The sequence below is a fragment of the Drosophila elegans genome, unplaced genomic scaffold (genome assembly GCF_018152505.1).
Source record: "Drosophila elegans isolate 14027-0461.03 unplaced genomic scaffold, ASM1815250v1 contig_814, whole genome shotgun sequence".
NCBI lineage: Eukaryota > Metazoa > Arthropoda > Insecta > Diptera > Drosophilidae > Drosophila > Drosophila elegans.
The window spans coordinates 13755061-13769675 of NW_024546167.1; the positions used below are offsets into that span (position 1 = coordinate 13755061).

The 14615-nt window shown below is 39.2% G+C and overlaps 4 protein-coding genes across 11 annotated transcripts in view; all 4 read left to right on the top strand.

The window, feature by feature from the left end:
• LOC108138899 (LIM/homeobox protein Lhx3) overlaps positions 1 to 5305 on the top strand; it is a 32696-nt gene extending 27391 nt beyond the window's left edge. For 4 of the 8 annotated variants that reach the window (XM_017261443.2, XM_017261441.2, XM_017261442.2 and 1 more), the window contains 6 exons: positions 2185 to 2359; positions 2485 to 2696; positions 2771 to 2963; positions 3027 to 3178; positions 3698 to 3892; positions 3955 to 5305. In XM_017261443.2, coding sequence (XP_017116932.1) covers positions 2185 to 2359; positions 2485 to 2696; positions 2771 to 2963; positions 3027 to 3178; positions 3698 to 3892; positions 3955 to 4250 — 1223 coding nt within the window. In that variant the 3' untranslated portion in view covers positions 4251 to 5305. Of the gene's footprint in view, positions 1 to 438; positions 1078 to 2068; positions 2088 to 2184; positions 2360 to 2484; positions 2697 to 2770; positions 2964 to 3026; positions 3179 to 3697; positions 3893 to 3954 lie in introns of those variants that run through there. The other 4 variants (XM_017261445.2, XM_017261446.2, XM_041710361.1 and 1 more) reach the window with 4 other exon arrangements.
• A 29-nt stretch (positions 5306 to 5334) lies between these two features.
• Positions 5335 to 7148, top strand: LOC108138626 (apoptosis-inducing factor 3). The gene has a single exon (XM_017260914.2). The coding sequence runs from the start codon at positions 5517 to 5519 to the stop codon at positions 7146 to 7148; it is 1632 nt and encodes a 543-aa protein (XP_017116403.1). The 5' UTR covers positions 5335 to 5516.
• A 1079-nt stretch (positions 7149 to 8227) lies between these two features.
• LOC108138710 lies at positions 8228 to 8747 on the top strand. Its single transcript, XM_017261060.2, has one exon. It carries the CDS (start codon positions 8342 to 8344, stop codon positions 8627 to 8629), a length of 288 nt encoding a protein of 95 aa, XP_017116549.1. The 5' UTR covers positions 8228 to 8341; the 3' UTR covers positions 8630 to 8747.
• Positions 8748 to 9840: 1093 nt separating this feature from the next.
• LOC108138896 (chymotrypsin-like protease CTRL-1) lies at positions 9841 to 14037 on the top strand. The gene is made up of 6 exons (XM_017261434.2): positions 9841 to 10023; positions 10361 to 10720; positions 11274 to 11382; positions 11480 to 11664; positions 13178 to 13479; positions 13890 to 14037. The coding sequence occupies exons 1-6, from the start codon at positions 9951 to 9953 to the stop codon at positions 14001 to 14003; spliced, it is 1143 nt and encodes a 380-aa protein (XP_017116923.1). The 5' UTR covers positions 9841 to 9950; the 3' UTR covers positions 14004 to 14037.
• Positions 14038 to 14615: the final 578 nt, after the last annotated feature.

Consider the following 14615-nt stretch of genomic DNA (forward strand, 5'->3'; position numbering starts at 1 on the left):
CCAACCGAATTTGCCAACAAAACGAGAGAGCAAGAAGGAGGAAAAGAGACGGGGCTACGAGTGCCAGAAAGAGAGGGCTGCCAAAGGGGAGGGGGTGGGTGGTGGTGGGTAAAAAGCCGAGTTGAAAAGAGCTTTTCGAGAGACCACTCCCCGAAAACTGCAGGCGACGTCGACGCACACAAAACAACCAATCCCAGGCACAAACACACAAAAAAGCCAAAAGAAAACGCCACACACACATACACACTTGCACACTTGCACACGCACACGCATGCCAGTGGAAAATGGAATGTGGCAAAGTGTTACAATGCAATTTCCCCGCCGTTTTGTTTTTGGCGACCAACCCAAACTCAATTGTTGAGGGCAAAAAAAAAAAAAATGAAAAGCGAAAAAAGGCCAGTCTGGAAAACTGGCACAGTCGGAACAGCAATAACAACAACAACAACAACAACAGCATTAAACACAGGGTGCAGCCGAATCAGCTTTCCAATTGGAAATGCTAAGGGTTGGGTTTCCCCGTTCCCCTTTCCCCATTCCAGCCGTGATTATGTCAGCCCCTGTGTGAGTGTGTTAGTGTAGTAAGTGTGTGCAGACAACCCCCCTTCCACGATGAGCAGTACCATCGTGTGCCGTTAGTCGTCAGTTGCTTTCCAAGCCTCGAAGTTGCCGCTCGGTTTTTTCCCCGGTCATTCGTGCAGCTAAAATTCTGTGATAACGCTTTAGACACAAGCCAACCCGAAAACCAACAAAAAAAAATAAAACCCCAAAACTAAATAAATAACAACCGAAAATTTCACTAAACTTAATCTTAGCCATTGGCAAAAGCATACAAAATGTGGATTGAATCAACCAAAAACCACAATGTGAAATAGTGAAAGTGATGGTTGATTGCTTCGCATAAGGATAGAATCCAATTAGCAATTTTTGCATACCAAAGGAGCGTCGGGATTTCCACCGCCAACACAGCAATGGAACTTTTGAAACTAATGATGTTCAAAAGTGACTTTCTGTCCAATGGCAAATGTGATGATCGCGTACCGCCGATTAATTTGAGTCAATTGCCAGAGTTCTTACTATGTAAGTCGCATAAGGATTTAAATGGGAAAGGATAGCGGGTTGCGACCTCGCTGTTTGGCAGCGGTTTTTTCCTCTTAGTGGGTCATAGGAGCTGGGAATCTTGTTCTTCTTACACAAGGTGTGCGACATGGCAACAAGAAAATTTAAGCCGCTAATGAAATCATAGCATCTTAAGTGATTTAAAGATATAAGAGTATATTTTCAAGGGTAGGGGTGAATTCAATATATTCTCTTAAGATGGGTGATAATCTTCAGCGAAAATTTAAGAATATATATTTATACGCCTTTAAAGGTTTTTAAATATAAAAACTTTATCTTTATCATTTAGTGATATGAAAAAGTATAAAATTATGTTAATTTCAAATTTTTTTATTGATTTTAACGTCAAGTTAAGTGAGGTGAATTTAACGTTTTACAGTAATGACACTAACAAATGAAAAATCTCGAATTTCAAAATAAATGTTAAGTCATTTTAGTATTAGCACCAAAATGTTCTTTATGAAAAAAGAAATGTATTTATTATAAAAAGAAACGCATTACAAATTCTCTTAGAATATTTTGACAAATAAATTATTTAACTAATTAAGAAAATACAATTTATAAAACTATTTTTAACGAAAGTGTAAACTTTGTGCATTGGTGTTTCCCCTCTGCTTAAAAAGAACAAAAATTGGTATTCATAGCCAAAATATCACTAGACGAAAACCAAGTCAAAAACATAATATAATTTATTGTATCTTTTGCTTTTAGTAGGTGCACCAAGCTCTAGTTAGCTTTAAAACTCTTTAAAAAACACTTATTATTTTCCAAAAAGATTTGGGCTGAAAAACTTTGTATATTCAAACCAGATATTAATGTTTTCTATATAGTGACTTTTTAAATAGACGACAAAAGAAAATTGAATTTATAATCAAATAGCTCAATTAAATATTGTTTTGATTTGAGTCTGTGCAAAGGGGAAAATAAATAGCTGAGAAAAGCAGAAAAACAAAATACAATAAGCAAGATGGGTAAATCAAAAGCAAAGACTCTCACTCCAAATGCAAACCAAAGCGAAAATATATAAGATCCAAAGCAATTAACTTACAATTTATGGCTTACCTATAGCTACGATCCCGAAGTGCGGTGGCTGCCACGAGCTGATCCTGGACCGTTTCATCCTCAAGGTGCTGGAGCGGACGTGGCACGCGAAGTGCCTGCAGTGCAGCGAGTGCCATGGCCAGCTGAACGACAAGTGCTTCGCGAGGAACGGCCAGCTGTTCTGCAAGGAGGACTTCTTCAAGTAAGTAAATTTCTCGAAAGCCAAAACAGGAAGCCTGCATGGATGCGGGACTCACCATTTTGAATGGGGCCAAGTTGGTTTAATAAAAATAATCTCCTTCCATGTCGCGTTTTGCCAATGTTCGGGTCGAACAGACGTTACGGTACAAAGTGTTCCGCTTGTGATATGGGCATACCGCCCACGCAGGTGGTGCGTCGTGCCCAGGACAACGTCTACCATCTGCAGTGCTTCCTGTGTGCCATGTGCTCCCGCACCCTGAACACGGGCGACGAGTTCTACCTGATGGAGGATCGCAAGCTCATCTGCAAGCGTGACTACGAGGAGGCCAAGGCCAAGGGTGGGTGCTCCTGTCGATAACGACAGATCTAAGGATCTCGTGTTAATACTATGGATTTTTACCCCCTCCCTCAGGCCTCTATTTGGATGGCTCCTTGGATGGCGATCAGCCGAATAAGAGGCCGCGCACCACGATCACCGCCAAGCAGCTGGAGACCCTGAAAACCGCCTACAACAACAGCCCCAAGCCCGCCCGACATGTACGTGAGCAGCTCTCGCAGGACACCGGCCTGGACATGCGGGTGGTGCAGGTCTGGTTCCAGAACAGGTGCGTTCCCTTCACCCTTTTTCCCCATTTCATCTGTTTACTAACTCTGCATCCTTTTGACAGGCGGGCCAAGGAGAAACGACTGAAAAAGGACGCGGGTCGCACGCGCTGGAGCCAATACTTCCGCTCAATGAAGGGCAACTGCTCGCCACGCACCGACAAATTCCTCGACAAGGATGAGCTGAAGGTCGACTACGACAGCTTCAGTCACCACGGTGAGTCCTTGAGCTTACTTTGTTAAGAAGCAAAACAAAATTAATCATCTGCAAGGCATAAGTCAATAAAAATACACATCTATCCGTCTGTCATTACCTTTCTTTGAGATACAAAATTTAAAATCTAAAGAACTGACAACATTTTCACTCTCTTGGTAGAGCAATCAGTAAATTTACTTAAATGTTTTAAATCACATACAAATTGAACAAGTTTTGATTAATATGTATAAAATGTTATATTGGTGTTTGGTTGAAAGTGCTTGGAAACAAAAATTAGGAAGTAATTTAACCTTTAAAACTTTTAAAGTCCGAAAATACTATTATTTTTAAAATAATATTTTTGTGTATCAAAATCAATAAAGATTTTGTTTTTAAAAAAATGTTTACTACCTAGTGAGAAAACTAGCCAAAGTTTAAGGGGCAAAAACATTCAACCAGATACAAAATATTCGTTGCCTTCTTTACTTTTATTCTTGTTTAAATTGTCATTATTGTAATGTCCAATTCTTATCCTTGCAGATCTGAGCAACGACAGCTATAGCACCGTCAATTTGGGTCTGGATGAGGGCGCCTCGCCGCACAGCATCCGCGGCTCCTACATGCACGGCAGCTCGAGTCCGTCGCAATTTCCGCCGAGCAGTCGCTCTCCGCCGCCAGTTGGCCCGGGTCACACGTTCGGCTCCTATCCGGATAATATTGTCTACACCAATATAGGTGGGTCTCAGATTAGGATAAAACCATGATTATTTTCTAAGGCTACACCCTATATCTTACAGATCAAGCGGTGGGCTCTAGTTTGCATGTCAATAAGTCGCACCATCGCCTGCACAGTAGCAACAATGTGTCCGATCTGAGCAACGATTCTAGTCCCGATCAGGGATATCCCGATTTTCCGCCCAGTCCGGATTCCTGGCTGGGCGATTCGGGCAGCACCAACAACACCAGCGCCAACAACAATAGTAGCAGCAACAACAACAGCGGCAACAACAACAACAGTAGCAGTGGCGGTGGGAGTGGCAGTGTGAGCGTCAGTACCGCCCCCAACCCATCGGCGCCCGGCGTACATTACTGATACTCAAATCTGCTTTTGCGTTATTTTGAGATGCAGTCGCGCAGTCTGCTGTTAGTTGCTGCCCAGCAGCAACATCAGCAACATCGGCAACATCAGCAACATTCATCGCAACTATAGCAGCGACGCCATATTAAAAGCTCACAGCAGTAGCAGCAGCAGCAGCAGCAGGAGATGTTGGAACATTAACAGCAGTAGCAACATTATAAGCTGACACATTCACACCGACAACATAAACAGCTGCAACAGCAACATTATGTGCTGCAACATGAGGAGCAGCAGCTACATTAGCAGTAGCAACATTAACAGCAGCAACATTTAACAGCAGCAGCAACATCAGCCAAACTTAACAGCTGCAACAGAAAAGCTTAACCCTTGAGATATACATATATGGCAACGCTGTCGTGTGGCATTCAAACCACGCATCCACACCCTATTGTTTATGCACTAAGCCTTTATAATTTTTAGTGAACAAAAACCAACACAATTTGCTCAAAATCCTTGATTTCAATTCGGTTTGCCAACGGTGGGCTTAGCTTGAGAATACACACCTAACACGGCTTGAATGTTACTAAGCGTTATGATTACAACTGTTCTTGAACGATTACTTCGCTCTATCATTTACATTCGTAACCCTGATATTTTATTGTAAATATTGTATATTTGTGTATAGTGAATGGAAACTAAAACTGAATTTTAAATTAATTAAGTCTGTATAGCGTCAAACAAATGCGGGGCATTGCGAGCACAACATTGGTTAGGCCCCCTGCCCCACAAAAAACAAAAAAACAAAAAAATCAACAAGTTATTTATTGCTTTATATAGGAATACAACAAAATTGCATAGGAGAAATATCAATTACGAAAACGTGATGTCGTATTTATATCTAACGAAAATACAAAAAAAAAAACAAAAACAAAAAACAAATACAAAAACCAAAAAAAATATTTCAACCAAATAGAAATGTCAGTAAAACAGCAACTACGTAAAATGATAAAACGAATGCGATGAAATAAATTACTATTTGACACATAAGAATAAAAGACAACAAAAATTGTTAACCAAAAAGTTTTAATTAATTATTTAAGAGCGGGTTTCAAACTAAAAAAGTCATTATAAAAGGACTCTACCTATTTTTAAATAGATTGCTTATTACATTTTATGGAGCATAAAAACATTTGCTCACATGTATTCCATTACTTCACTGTCAATTAATTGTAATTTCTTAATTTTAAAAGGCAATTTAGGTGTAGAAATTGGCTTTTCAAAATGCTTTCATTACCGAAAGATTACGAGTACTCCAATCCGGTGGCAGTTTGCCATAAATCAGATTTGCAGGATAACGAGATGAGGCAGGTGGTACTTAATGGGAGCACCCATATCCTTTTGGTCAAGCAGAATGACATCCTGCGAGCAGTGGGCGGCATTTGTCCCCATCGTGGAGCTCCTTTGTCCAAGGGTGTCCTGTCCAGAAATCGCGTTCGATGTCCTTGGCACGGGGCATGCTTTAGCCTGGAAACTGGCGACATTGAGAACTTTCCTGGCCTTGATTCGCTGCCCTGTCACCAAGTGGACGTCGACTCCAGAGGTCAGGTGCTGGTGCGCGTTAAACGATCTGATTTGGGTAAGCACCAGAGGATCAAGAAGATGGCAAGGCTTAACTGTCGGGATCAACGGTGCTTTGTGGTAGTGGGTGGCGGTCCTTCGGGTGCTGTCTGTGTGGAAACCCTGCGGCAGGAGGGCTTCACTGGACGCCTGATCCTCGTCTGCCGGGAGAAACATCTACCCTACGATCGCATAGAGATCATGAACTCCTCAAATATGACACCCAATCAGTTGTGTTTGCGGGACGAGAAGTTTTACAGGCACTACGACATAGAGGTTTGCCTGGGAGTCTCCGCTGAAAAACTAGATACATTTCGCAGCACTCTACATTGCAGCAATGGCAAGATTTTGCTGTATGACAATATCTATATAGCAACTGGATATTCAGCCATAAGGCCAGATATACGCGGAGTGCACTTAAAAAATGTAAAAACTATTCGTGATATTGACGATGCCAGGAGCATACTCGAAATGGTGGGTAAAACCACGCAAGTAGTGTGCCTGGGTTCCAGTTTCATGGCTGTGGAGGCTGCTGCCAATCTGGTTTCCAAGGCGGGCAGTGTTACCCTGGTAGTCCGACAAAATGTGCCATTTAAAAGCACTTTGGGTGAGGTGATTGGAAAGCGTATACTACAACTCCTAGATGCAAACAATGTAAAGCTACGAATGAGCAGTGGTATCTCCCAGATCCTAGGAAACTCCCTCGATGAGGTAACAGAAGTAGAACTACTAGATAAGTCGCGAATTCCATGCAACTTACTTATTCTGGGCACTGGTTGCCAATGCAACACGGACTTTCTGCGAAATTCTGGTGTAAAAGTGAATCCCAATGGCTCGGTGGATGTCAACGACTTTCTGCAGACAAACATACGCAATGTTTATGTGGGTGGTGATATAGCCAACGCGCATATCTTAGGTGGAGTCACCGAACGTGTTAATATAAGCCATTATGGATTGGCCCAATACCATGGATGGATTGCTGCACTGAACATGTGTGGTCGCATCGCTAAACTGGAGGCCATACCCTTTTTCTATACCGTGATCTTCGGAAAGGCCTTCCGCTCCGCCGGCCATGGATCCTACAAAGACGTCCTCATCGACGGAAGCCTCGTGGATCTGCAGTTCGTAGCCTATTTCGTGAACGATGAGGATGTGGTGACGTCAGTGGCCTCCTGTGGTCGGGATTCCATTGTGGCCCAGTTTGCCGAACTGATATCGCAGCACAAAGGACTCTGCCGGTGTCAGATCAGCAAATTTACGACGGATAAAACCTGGATAACGAAGTTAATGAACTAGAACTTATCTGTCAAATATAGGGTACATTTTTATGTACTTCAGACTTTATAAGCATTTAAGTTTTTTAATTTTTTTTATCGAAGCCATTTAAGATACCAATAAAAATACTTAAATAATTTAAATTACAATGCTTTTTGGATTCCAAAGTGGCTTATCTCCGATTAATCTGTCCTTTAATTTGGGTTGCTTATTTAAGCTCTGCTTGACCCATTTTAAGATACTACTATATTAGATTAGGATAGACACCTTTCGTTTAAAAAGGAAACTGATATTGTAAAAACATATTCTTCACCAAATTGATAATGCATACTTTTGGGAGAAAATTCGTGAACTAAGAAAAGTTGCCGTTAAGATTTACAAATTTTTCTTTTAAATGTCTACAAAGTAGTTTTTTATTTGAGTGTTGAGAAAACAAATAACCGTTACGAGCAAAGCAATTTAATTAACTACTTTAATTGGCAATATATACATATAAATATGTATCAAATGGTTGTTTTACAATATGAAATTCTACATAATAAAAAATATATATTTTTATATGATCTCAAACAATAAAACTTTTTGTGGCTTCATTATACAGTAAAGAGGGCACTTCCCTACGTGAGTTTGTCATTAATATTTCAGCAATTTACTGATAGTTTAAACACGTTAATGGCCACATCAAAACGGTATTAATAGACATACATATAACGGTAATTCGGGTGGCAAATTGTTGTGTTTTTTTTGTATACAACTAACAAGTATGTACTATATGTGTAGTGTTCATTTTACATATATAAAAGTATATATTGTACTTCTGAATTTATGGGAATGTAACTGCTTTCGTTTGTTCAAAAAGGTATTCTTTTGTTTTGCGTTTAATGGGTTAACAGTTTAACAGGTAAATTATGCAATGTTTGCGATCGTTTTGCGTTGTAAAGCGGTCACAATAAATATGCGAATTAATAAGTCTAACTATGTATATATTTATACATTTGATATACCTACGAGTTGTTTTGGTTAAAAGTAAAATATTCAACAATTCATAGATAAATTATGCAGCTAGTTTTCACAAAATGAGCGCAAGTAAGCAGTGCTTTTACATTCAAAGAAAGAACAACTGATTTCCATATCACTTCCGTTTACCAAAGTGACAAATAATTAATTCCACAAACTACGAATTGAAAGAATAGAATACTGTCATTCCAAGTACGATGTGTTTCAATGAACTGGAGAATCGCAGTCTGCTGCCAGACTGCAACATTGCGAACCGCGTGTTCCTGTTTACGATCCTTAAGTTCTTCCAGGAGCAGGATCGTCGTCCGGAGGATGTGGATGTCGAGCTGCGGGATCGCTACAATGTATTCCGCCAGGTGCTGCCCAATTACCCGCTGCCTGAACACGGAAACTCCGAGCAAGAGCACTTAGCCGCACTCGCCATGGACTCGAACTCCTTTGGCGATTCATCCAGCGAATCCGGCCTGGACAATGATTCCAGCTAGATCGACATTTCCGACAATCTGATGAACTGGCAGACTTAACTATTAACCACAAGCCAAAAAAAAAAATCCAAAAAGTGAAATTATTTCTTTTTCCAAACGTCTGCCAAGTGAAAATAAAACCTGACCATTAAACAAAAAGAAAATAAAACATAAAATTACAAAACAATTTAGGGGGGCAGTGATACTACCAACATACACATATTAAGCAATTTAATGTGCGTTTGTCGCGCTCGTTTTCCTGCTTAAAAAACTGGAACCAGCTGGTCGTTTGTCCAGTGAAATGCGCCAGCTTATCATATCTAAATGATCTCATTCAACATATTTTATTATTACCCTAAAAAAAATGAATACGTAAAACGTAGGCTAATCTCGCTTAAATAATAACATACATCTCCAAACAGGGAAAGTATAGGCCAACTGGAGTTAAATGTTCTCTACAAACAAAATTGTAATACATAAGTATTCATTTTTAAACTTAAAATGTACAAACAAAAGTTTAATAGCAATCTTTATTTTAAGTTTGTTATAGATTTTTAATATAAGTACCTAAAACTTTTAATAATAATTGGCAATGTACCCGGTTCAAAACATTTCTGCGTAAATTTAATTTTGAAAGGAAAATTAGATATCTTTATAAGTTATCTATTATAAATCCTTATAAAATCTATTTATGGTGGGCTTTCCTTTCTGTGTTTATCAGATAACTCTAAATTAAATAATAACTGTGAGTTAGTGCAGTTTTTAATTTTGACAAAAAAAGTATCACAAGCCTTTATCAAAAACTTTTGTCACCCGTAGCGTATTAAAATGCCTTTGAAGTCTATATTAACTTAAATTTCCAACCAGTAATGGCCAGAAACAAACAAAAAACATATAGTGCAACTGCGGACGGATTCATGAGATCGCTTGCAATGGACAGACAGACGGACAAACGGATCCGCAGGTTCTGCTATGAAAGGCCATAGAAATGTGTATCTGCCCAACAAATGGGTAAATTACAACCTGGAAATGGTCGCGAATCGAGACCAAACTGTCATAAAAATCAGTTAATAACCGCAGACCCCGCCAGACCAGTAGCAACGTAGTGTATATAGAAGTGTATATATAGAAGTGAATACTCGCATGTGTGTGATATACTTATCTGCTTATGTGGATACGTATATTTTCATTTTCATTTGGCCAGATCATTTCGTTTAGTTGACAAAGTTTTGTTCACCTGCTCGGTTCGAATTACCGGAAACCGAAAGTTCTGAGCTCTATGCCAGTATAGTAAACAGTTTTAGAAACGTAGTGCGGAAATACTGATCAAGTGTTCGAAACAATGCAAATGTTTTCTATATTTTGCCTGATTTCGCAACTTTTGGCAATCGTTCGAACGGAGTCGGGGGAATTCGGTAAAATATGAGTGTTAAAGTTATATCTTTTTCGAACGTTCTACGCTTAAGGATAAAAAAAGCTCATTGAAAGGCACATATTTGGACAGTACATAGAAAACAAATTTTAAACATGATTTTATGCTTTATAATAAAAATGACCAAGGAATATATACAACTAAATGAACTCTAGTCCAAAAAAACTAAATTTTTGCACTAATAATTTAATGGATAACAACATCCTTTTTAATATAATGTGATAATAATAAAAATCCAAACTAAGAACTAGAAATGCAAAAATAAAAAACATTTTGTTGTGAAATTGTCCACTTAAAAGGCATAGTTTAACTTCTTCTAGAGAAACTGCTGGTTCCCGAGAGCTATGCAAAACGGCAAGCAAACAATGAGACGGCAGGCCACTCGGTGGCCGCTCGCTCCTACTACGATGTGGGCCAATCCGCCGGACAGACAGCCTGCTCTGTGGGCACTGAGTGCACGCCGCTGCACGACTGCACCGCCCTGATTTACGAGGTGGCCCGGAGTTGCTACTATGGCGACAAGTCGCTCTACTGCGGCGGAGCCAGCGAGGAGCTGCCCTACGTCTGCTGCCCCAGCAGTCCGCTGGAGAAGAACCAGGTCTGCGGAAAATCCCTGGTCCAGGGACACTTCTACAAGGGACTGGGATCCTATCCGTTTGTGGCACGCATCGGTTTCAAGCGTAAGCGTTCTTTTGAAACTATTTTATCCAAATGCTACAAGTCTTGAACTTATATTTTTCCAGCCGATAAATAAGAAATGAATATACTTTCCCAATTTAAATATTTTTCACTATAATCCATAAATCATATTAAACTTAATTAAACTGCACTTAAATCAAAATGAAACTTTGTTTAAATTAATATTATCTACATTACATGTCATTTAATATGCAATGATTTTAATATAATATTTGATATAAATAAATTTAAATATTTTATATAAAATGTATAATTATTAATAAAGACTTTAAGTAAATAGATTTTCAAATCATTAAGATTTAAAGCTAAATTTGTTTAGCATGATTTCTTTTAAAAAGGATTAACATTTATTTAACCTTACCTTCTTTTAAGAATATGAAAAGCTTAAATAATGATATAGGAATGTGTATGTTTTTTGGATTTGTTTTAAATCTCTTTTACATATTATCAAATGTAAAAAGGAATGGTTATTTGGATTAAATATAACTACTCATCTTCTAAGCAGACATAATACATTTATTTTGTACTTTTCAGATGTTAATACGGGTGCCTTTGCCTATCCGTGTGCCGGGGCGGTGATCGCTCGCAGGGTCATCCTCACGGCGGCCCACTGTGCTTTGGCCAAGGCCGACGGACACCGACTGTAAGTGGGTCACTGGTCACTGGTCACTGGGTGCAGTGCATCGTATCGTATTGTATCGTATCGTATTGTATTGACTTTCTCCTTCGGACTCTTGCAGGTCATCGGTGCGTGTGGGCGAGTATGACACCTCCAGCGATCCGGACTGCGCCAACACCGGATTCTGTGCCCCGCGGTCCGTCAACCACGCCATCAGCCATGTGATCGTGCATCCCGACTACAAACAGGGCCAGTACCACCATGATATTGCTCTGTTGGTGCTGAAAACGCCACTAAACTATTCGGGTGAGTTCTGGGCGTGATGGGCGGTATGGACGGTATATGGGAGTCCAATGGGTGGTTACGCTTGGCAGTGTTGCTGTTAATTAAAAATCGTTTTGCTCTGTCATCTTTTTCCATCCACTCCACTGGCTCCAAGTTCACAAATGTCAAATGTGCTCCCCTCCCGACCGGCTGCATGTCGCTAATTCGAGGCTGGGATCCCCACATGCCACTTAATTGCTTTGGTGCGTGTTTACTGTACCAGCTAATGAGTTGATCGCGACCTGGTCACTGGATCCGCTTTGATTTTTAGCTTTTGGCCTCAGTTCAATGGCTACGAACTTTGGAATACTGATCAGCTATGCACGCAGAAAACAAAATTATTTTATTTTTAGAAAAAATGACCTTAATTTTGGGAATAATTGCCTTAAATTTGAGCCTTTCATACAAAATTTAAGGAAACATGACCCAAAACGACTCCCAAATGTTGTATGAAAAGCAAAAATTAAGGCAATTATTACTAAATGTAGGTCATGTTTTCCTTAATTCAAGGAATCTAGTTTTCTGAGTGTGGTTAATTTAAAATACCCTCCTTCAGAAGCATTCTTTTATTTTCCATTCAGAATTTCGATTCATTGAGAACTTGACTGGTTTTTACTTTACTCACAAATTGTTAGTCTCCGATCGAGTTCAATTCGGACGCGATTTTAATGGTACCTTTGTCGGACAGAGTGATTCCAGAAATTGATTTTTAAAGCGTAAAACCATATTACGGAGCCACCTCTTGCACATCGCACATTGCACATGGCATTACAACAAAAAAGGGGTCTTTACCAGGCAACGGACGAACCAATCGATCGGTGAGGCAATCGATTGGTTAAGTGCAGCTTGGCCAGTTCGTAAACAGCACATTATTTGCGATCCAAAAGGGGGGCGTGACCCATGTGGCTGGGCCAACTTGCTTGCGTTCGTCCTTATTGCTTTATAATGCCCAAATAAATGCAACGGCATGAGATAAATCATTGGATCAGGCATGGACGTACCCCGTCAACGAAGAGGGATCCCTTTATCGATTTTAAAAAGTTTCCGTACAAGAAATTGTTATTAAGTAATGATAGAATTTTACAGGTTATATAAAAACTTTAATTTTTACAATATTGGTTAAATTTCTCTAGTTTTAAACTTTAAAAAGATTTTTTTTAAATAATTTGACTTAACTAGTACATTGTTTTTAAAAGGCAAACCTAAAACTTTGAATTTTTGTATAAATCATATTTCATTTATTTGGTATTTAAAAAAATATTGTTTTAAACATTATATTTTATAAAATCCCTACTTATTCAGTACTACAGTTTTAACAAATCCTTATCGTAAGTTTTATGATTATTAATGATTATTAAAACCCCTTTTAAAAAATAATGTGTAAGCCCTTTTGGGTCATGCAACAATGTTGCAGTTGTGGGCAGGTAGCGATCAGATGTCGAACACATGATTAATGGCAGCCAACCCATTTCCATTACCCATCTCGCACCGCCAGTGGCTACACAACCCATCTGCCTGCAGAAGACACGCGCCAACCTGGTGGTGGGAAAGCGAGCCACCATCGCCGGATGGGGCAAGATGTCCACGTCGAGCATCCGGCAGCCGGAGATGTCGCACTTGGACGTCCCGCTGACCAGCTGGGACCTGTGTCTGCGCAACTACGGCTCCACGGGCGCATTGGAGTCCCCGAACTCCATCGAGGGCCAATGGATGTGCGCCGGCGGCGAAGGCAAGGACGTCTGTCAGGGATTCGGTGGAGCGCCGCTTTTTGTGCAAGAAAACGGCATATTTTCACAGGTACAAGTTATTCTATTAATAACACTTACTTACATAATTAAATCGACGAAATCAATCAGATCTCAAGTTCTGCCTAATATTAAGGTCATCGATATATTATTTAACTATAAATATAAAGTTCTTCACCTTAAACGTGTTATAAGAACAATATTTATTGAAATACCAAAATTACAATAAAGAAATTATGCTACATTTATGTTCCATAAAAAAAGAAACCCGTTTTAAACCTAAGCAAACAAATTTTTCTGACATTTGTTACACATCTTCTTTTCAAAAATTAGCATATTTATATTTATATTTTTTCACATTGTTTAAATTTAAAGAACTAAATCGCGAAAGTAGTCCCTATTTTTGGCCTTTAAATCCCCACCTCCATAAATTTGAGTTTCAAATAATTTTTTATTCCACAGATTGGCATTATGTCCTTCGGATCGGATAACTGCGGCGGCCTTCGCATTCCGAGTGTCTACACCTCCGTGGCCCACTTTTCCGAGTGGATACACGACAACACGCCGCCGGAGTAGGCTGATTTAGTTAAGCTAAGCCACTAACCTTAAAAGCTGCATTATTTCAATAAATATCTAAATAAATATAAACAACAGACTTTCATTCGAAGCTAGTATACGAAAATGTGGCTGAATTTTGAAGCGTTTTCCATAGATCTGATAAGTTGATCTCAGTATACACGCACCCAATAACTTAATTGAATTAATTGAACTTTGACTCGAAGCAGGGGCTCGAAAAATATGAAATGATCTTTTATACAAACAAGATGACGGTAAGAAAAACAAAAAGTCGAACATCGCACCCTTACCCTTCCAAACAATCTCAACATTTTATCTTAAAGTATGTACTATATATGTTTGCTACTTGGAAAATATGGCATTTAATAAGATTCAAAAAATAATAGACATTGTGTGAAATTAAATGCGGGAAGACTTGTGCTAACATCTTGGATTATTTGAAACCAAACTGAATTGACGAAAATTTATGTTAATAAAATGGAAGACAAGCTTGCCACGAACTATAAACTGGACCTTTTTAGTCGAATGGTTCAGTTTGAAGGTCACTGAGACTACTGGATGGTCAAGCTTTTAAACGCTCTATTTCATAGAGTAAAAACTATAAAAAGCAAA

Coding starts and splice junctions, on each gene's coding strand:
- LOC108138896 (XM_017261434.2), top strand. CDS start 9,951: ATGCAAATGTTTTCTATATTTTGCCTGATTTCGCAACTTTTGGCAATC. Junction 11,665..13,177: donor AACGCCACTAAACTATTCGG/GTGAGTTCTGGG, acceptor TCGCACCGCCAG/TGGCTACACAACCCATCTGC. Junction 13,480..13,889: donor AAAACGGCATATTTTCACAG/GTACAAGTTATT, acceptor TTTATTCCACAG/ATTGGCATTATGTCCTTCGG.
- LOC108138626 (XM_017260914.2), top strand. CDS start 5,517: ATGCTTTCATTACCGAAAGATTACGAGTACTCCAATCCGGTGGCAGTT.
- LOC108138710 (XM_017261060.2), top strand. CDS start 8,342: ATGTGTTTCAATGAACTGGAGAATCGCAGTCTGCTGCCAGACTGCAAC.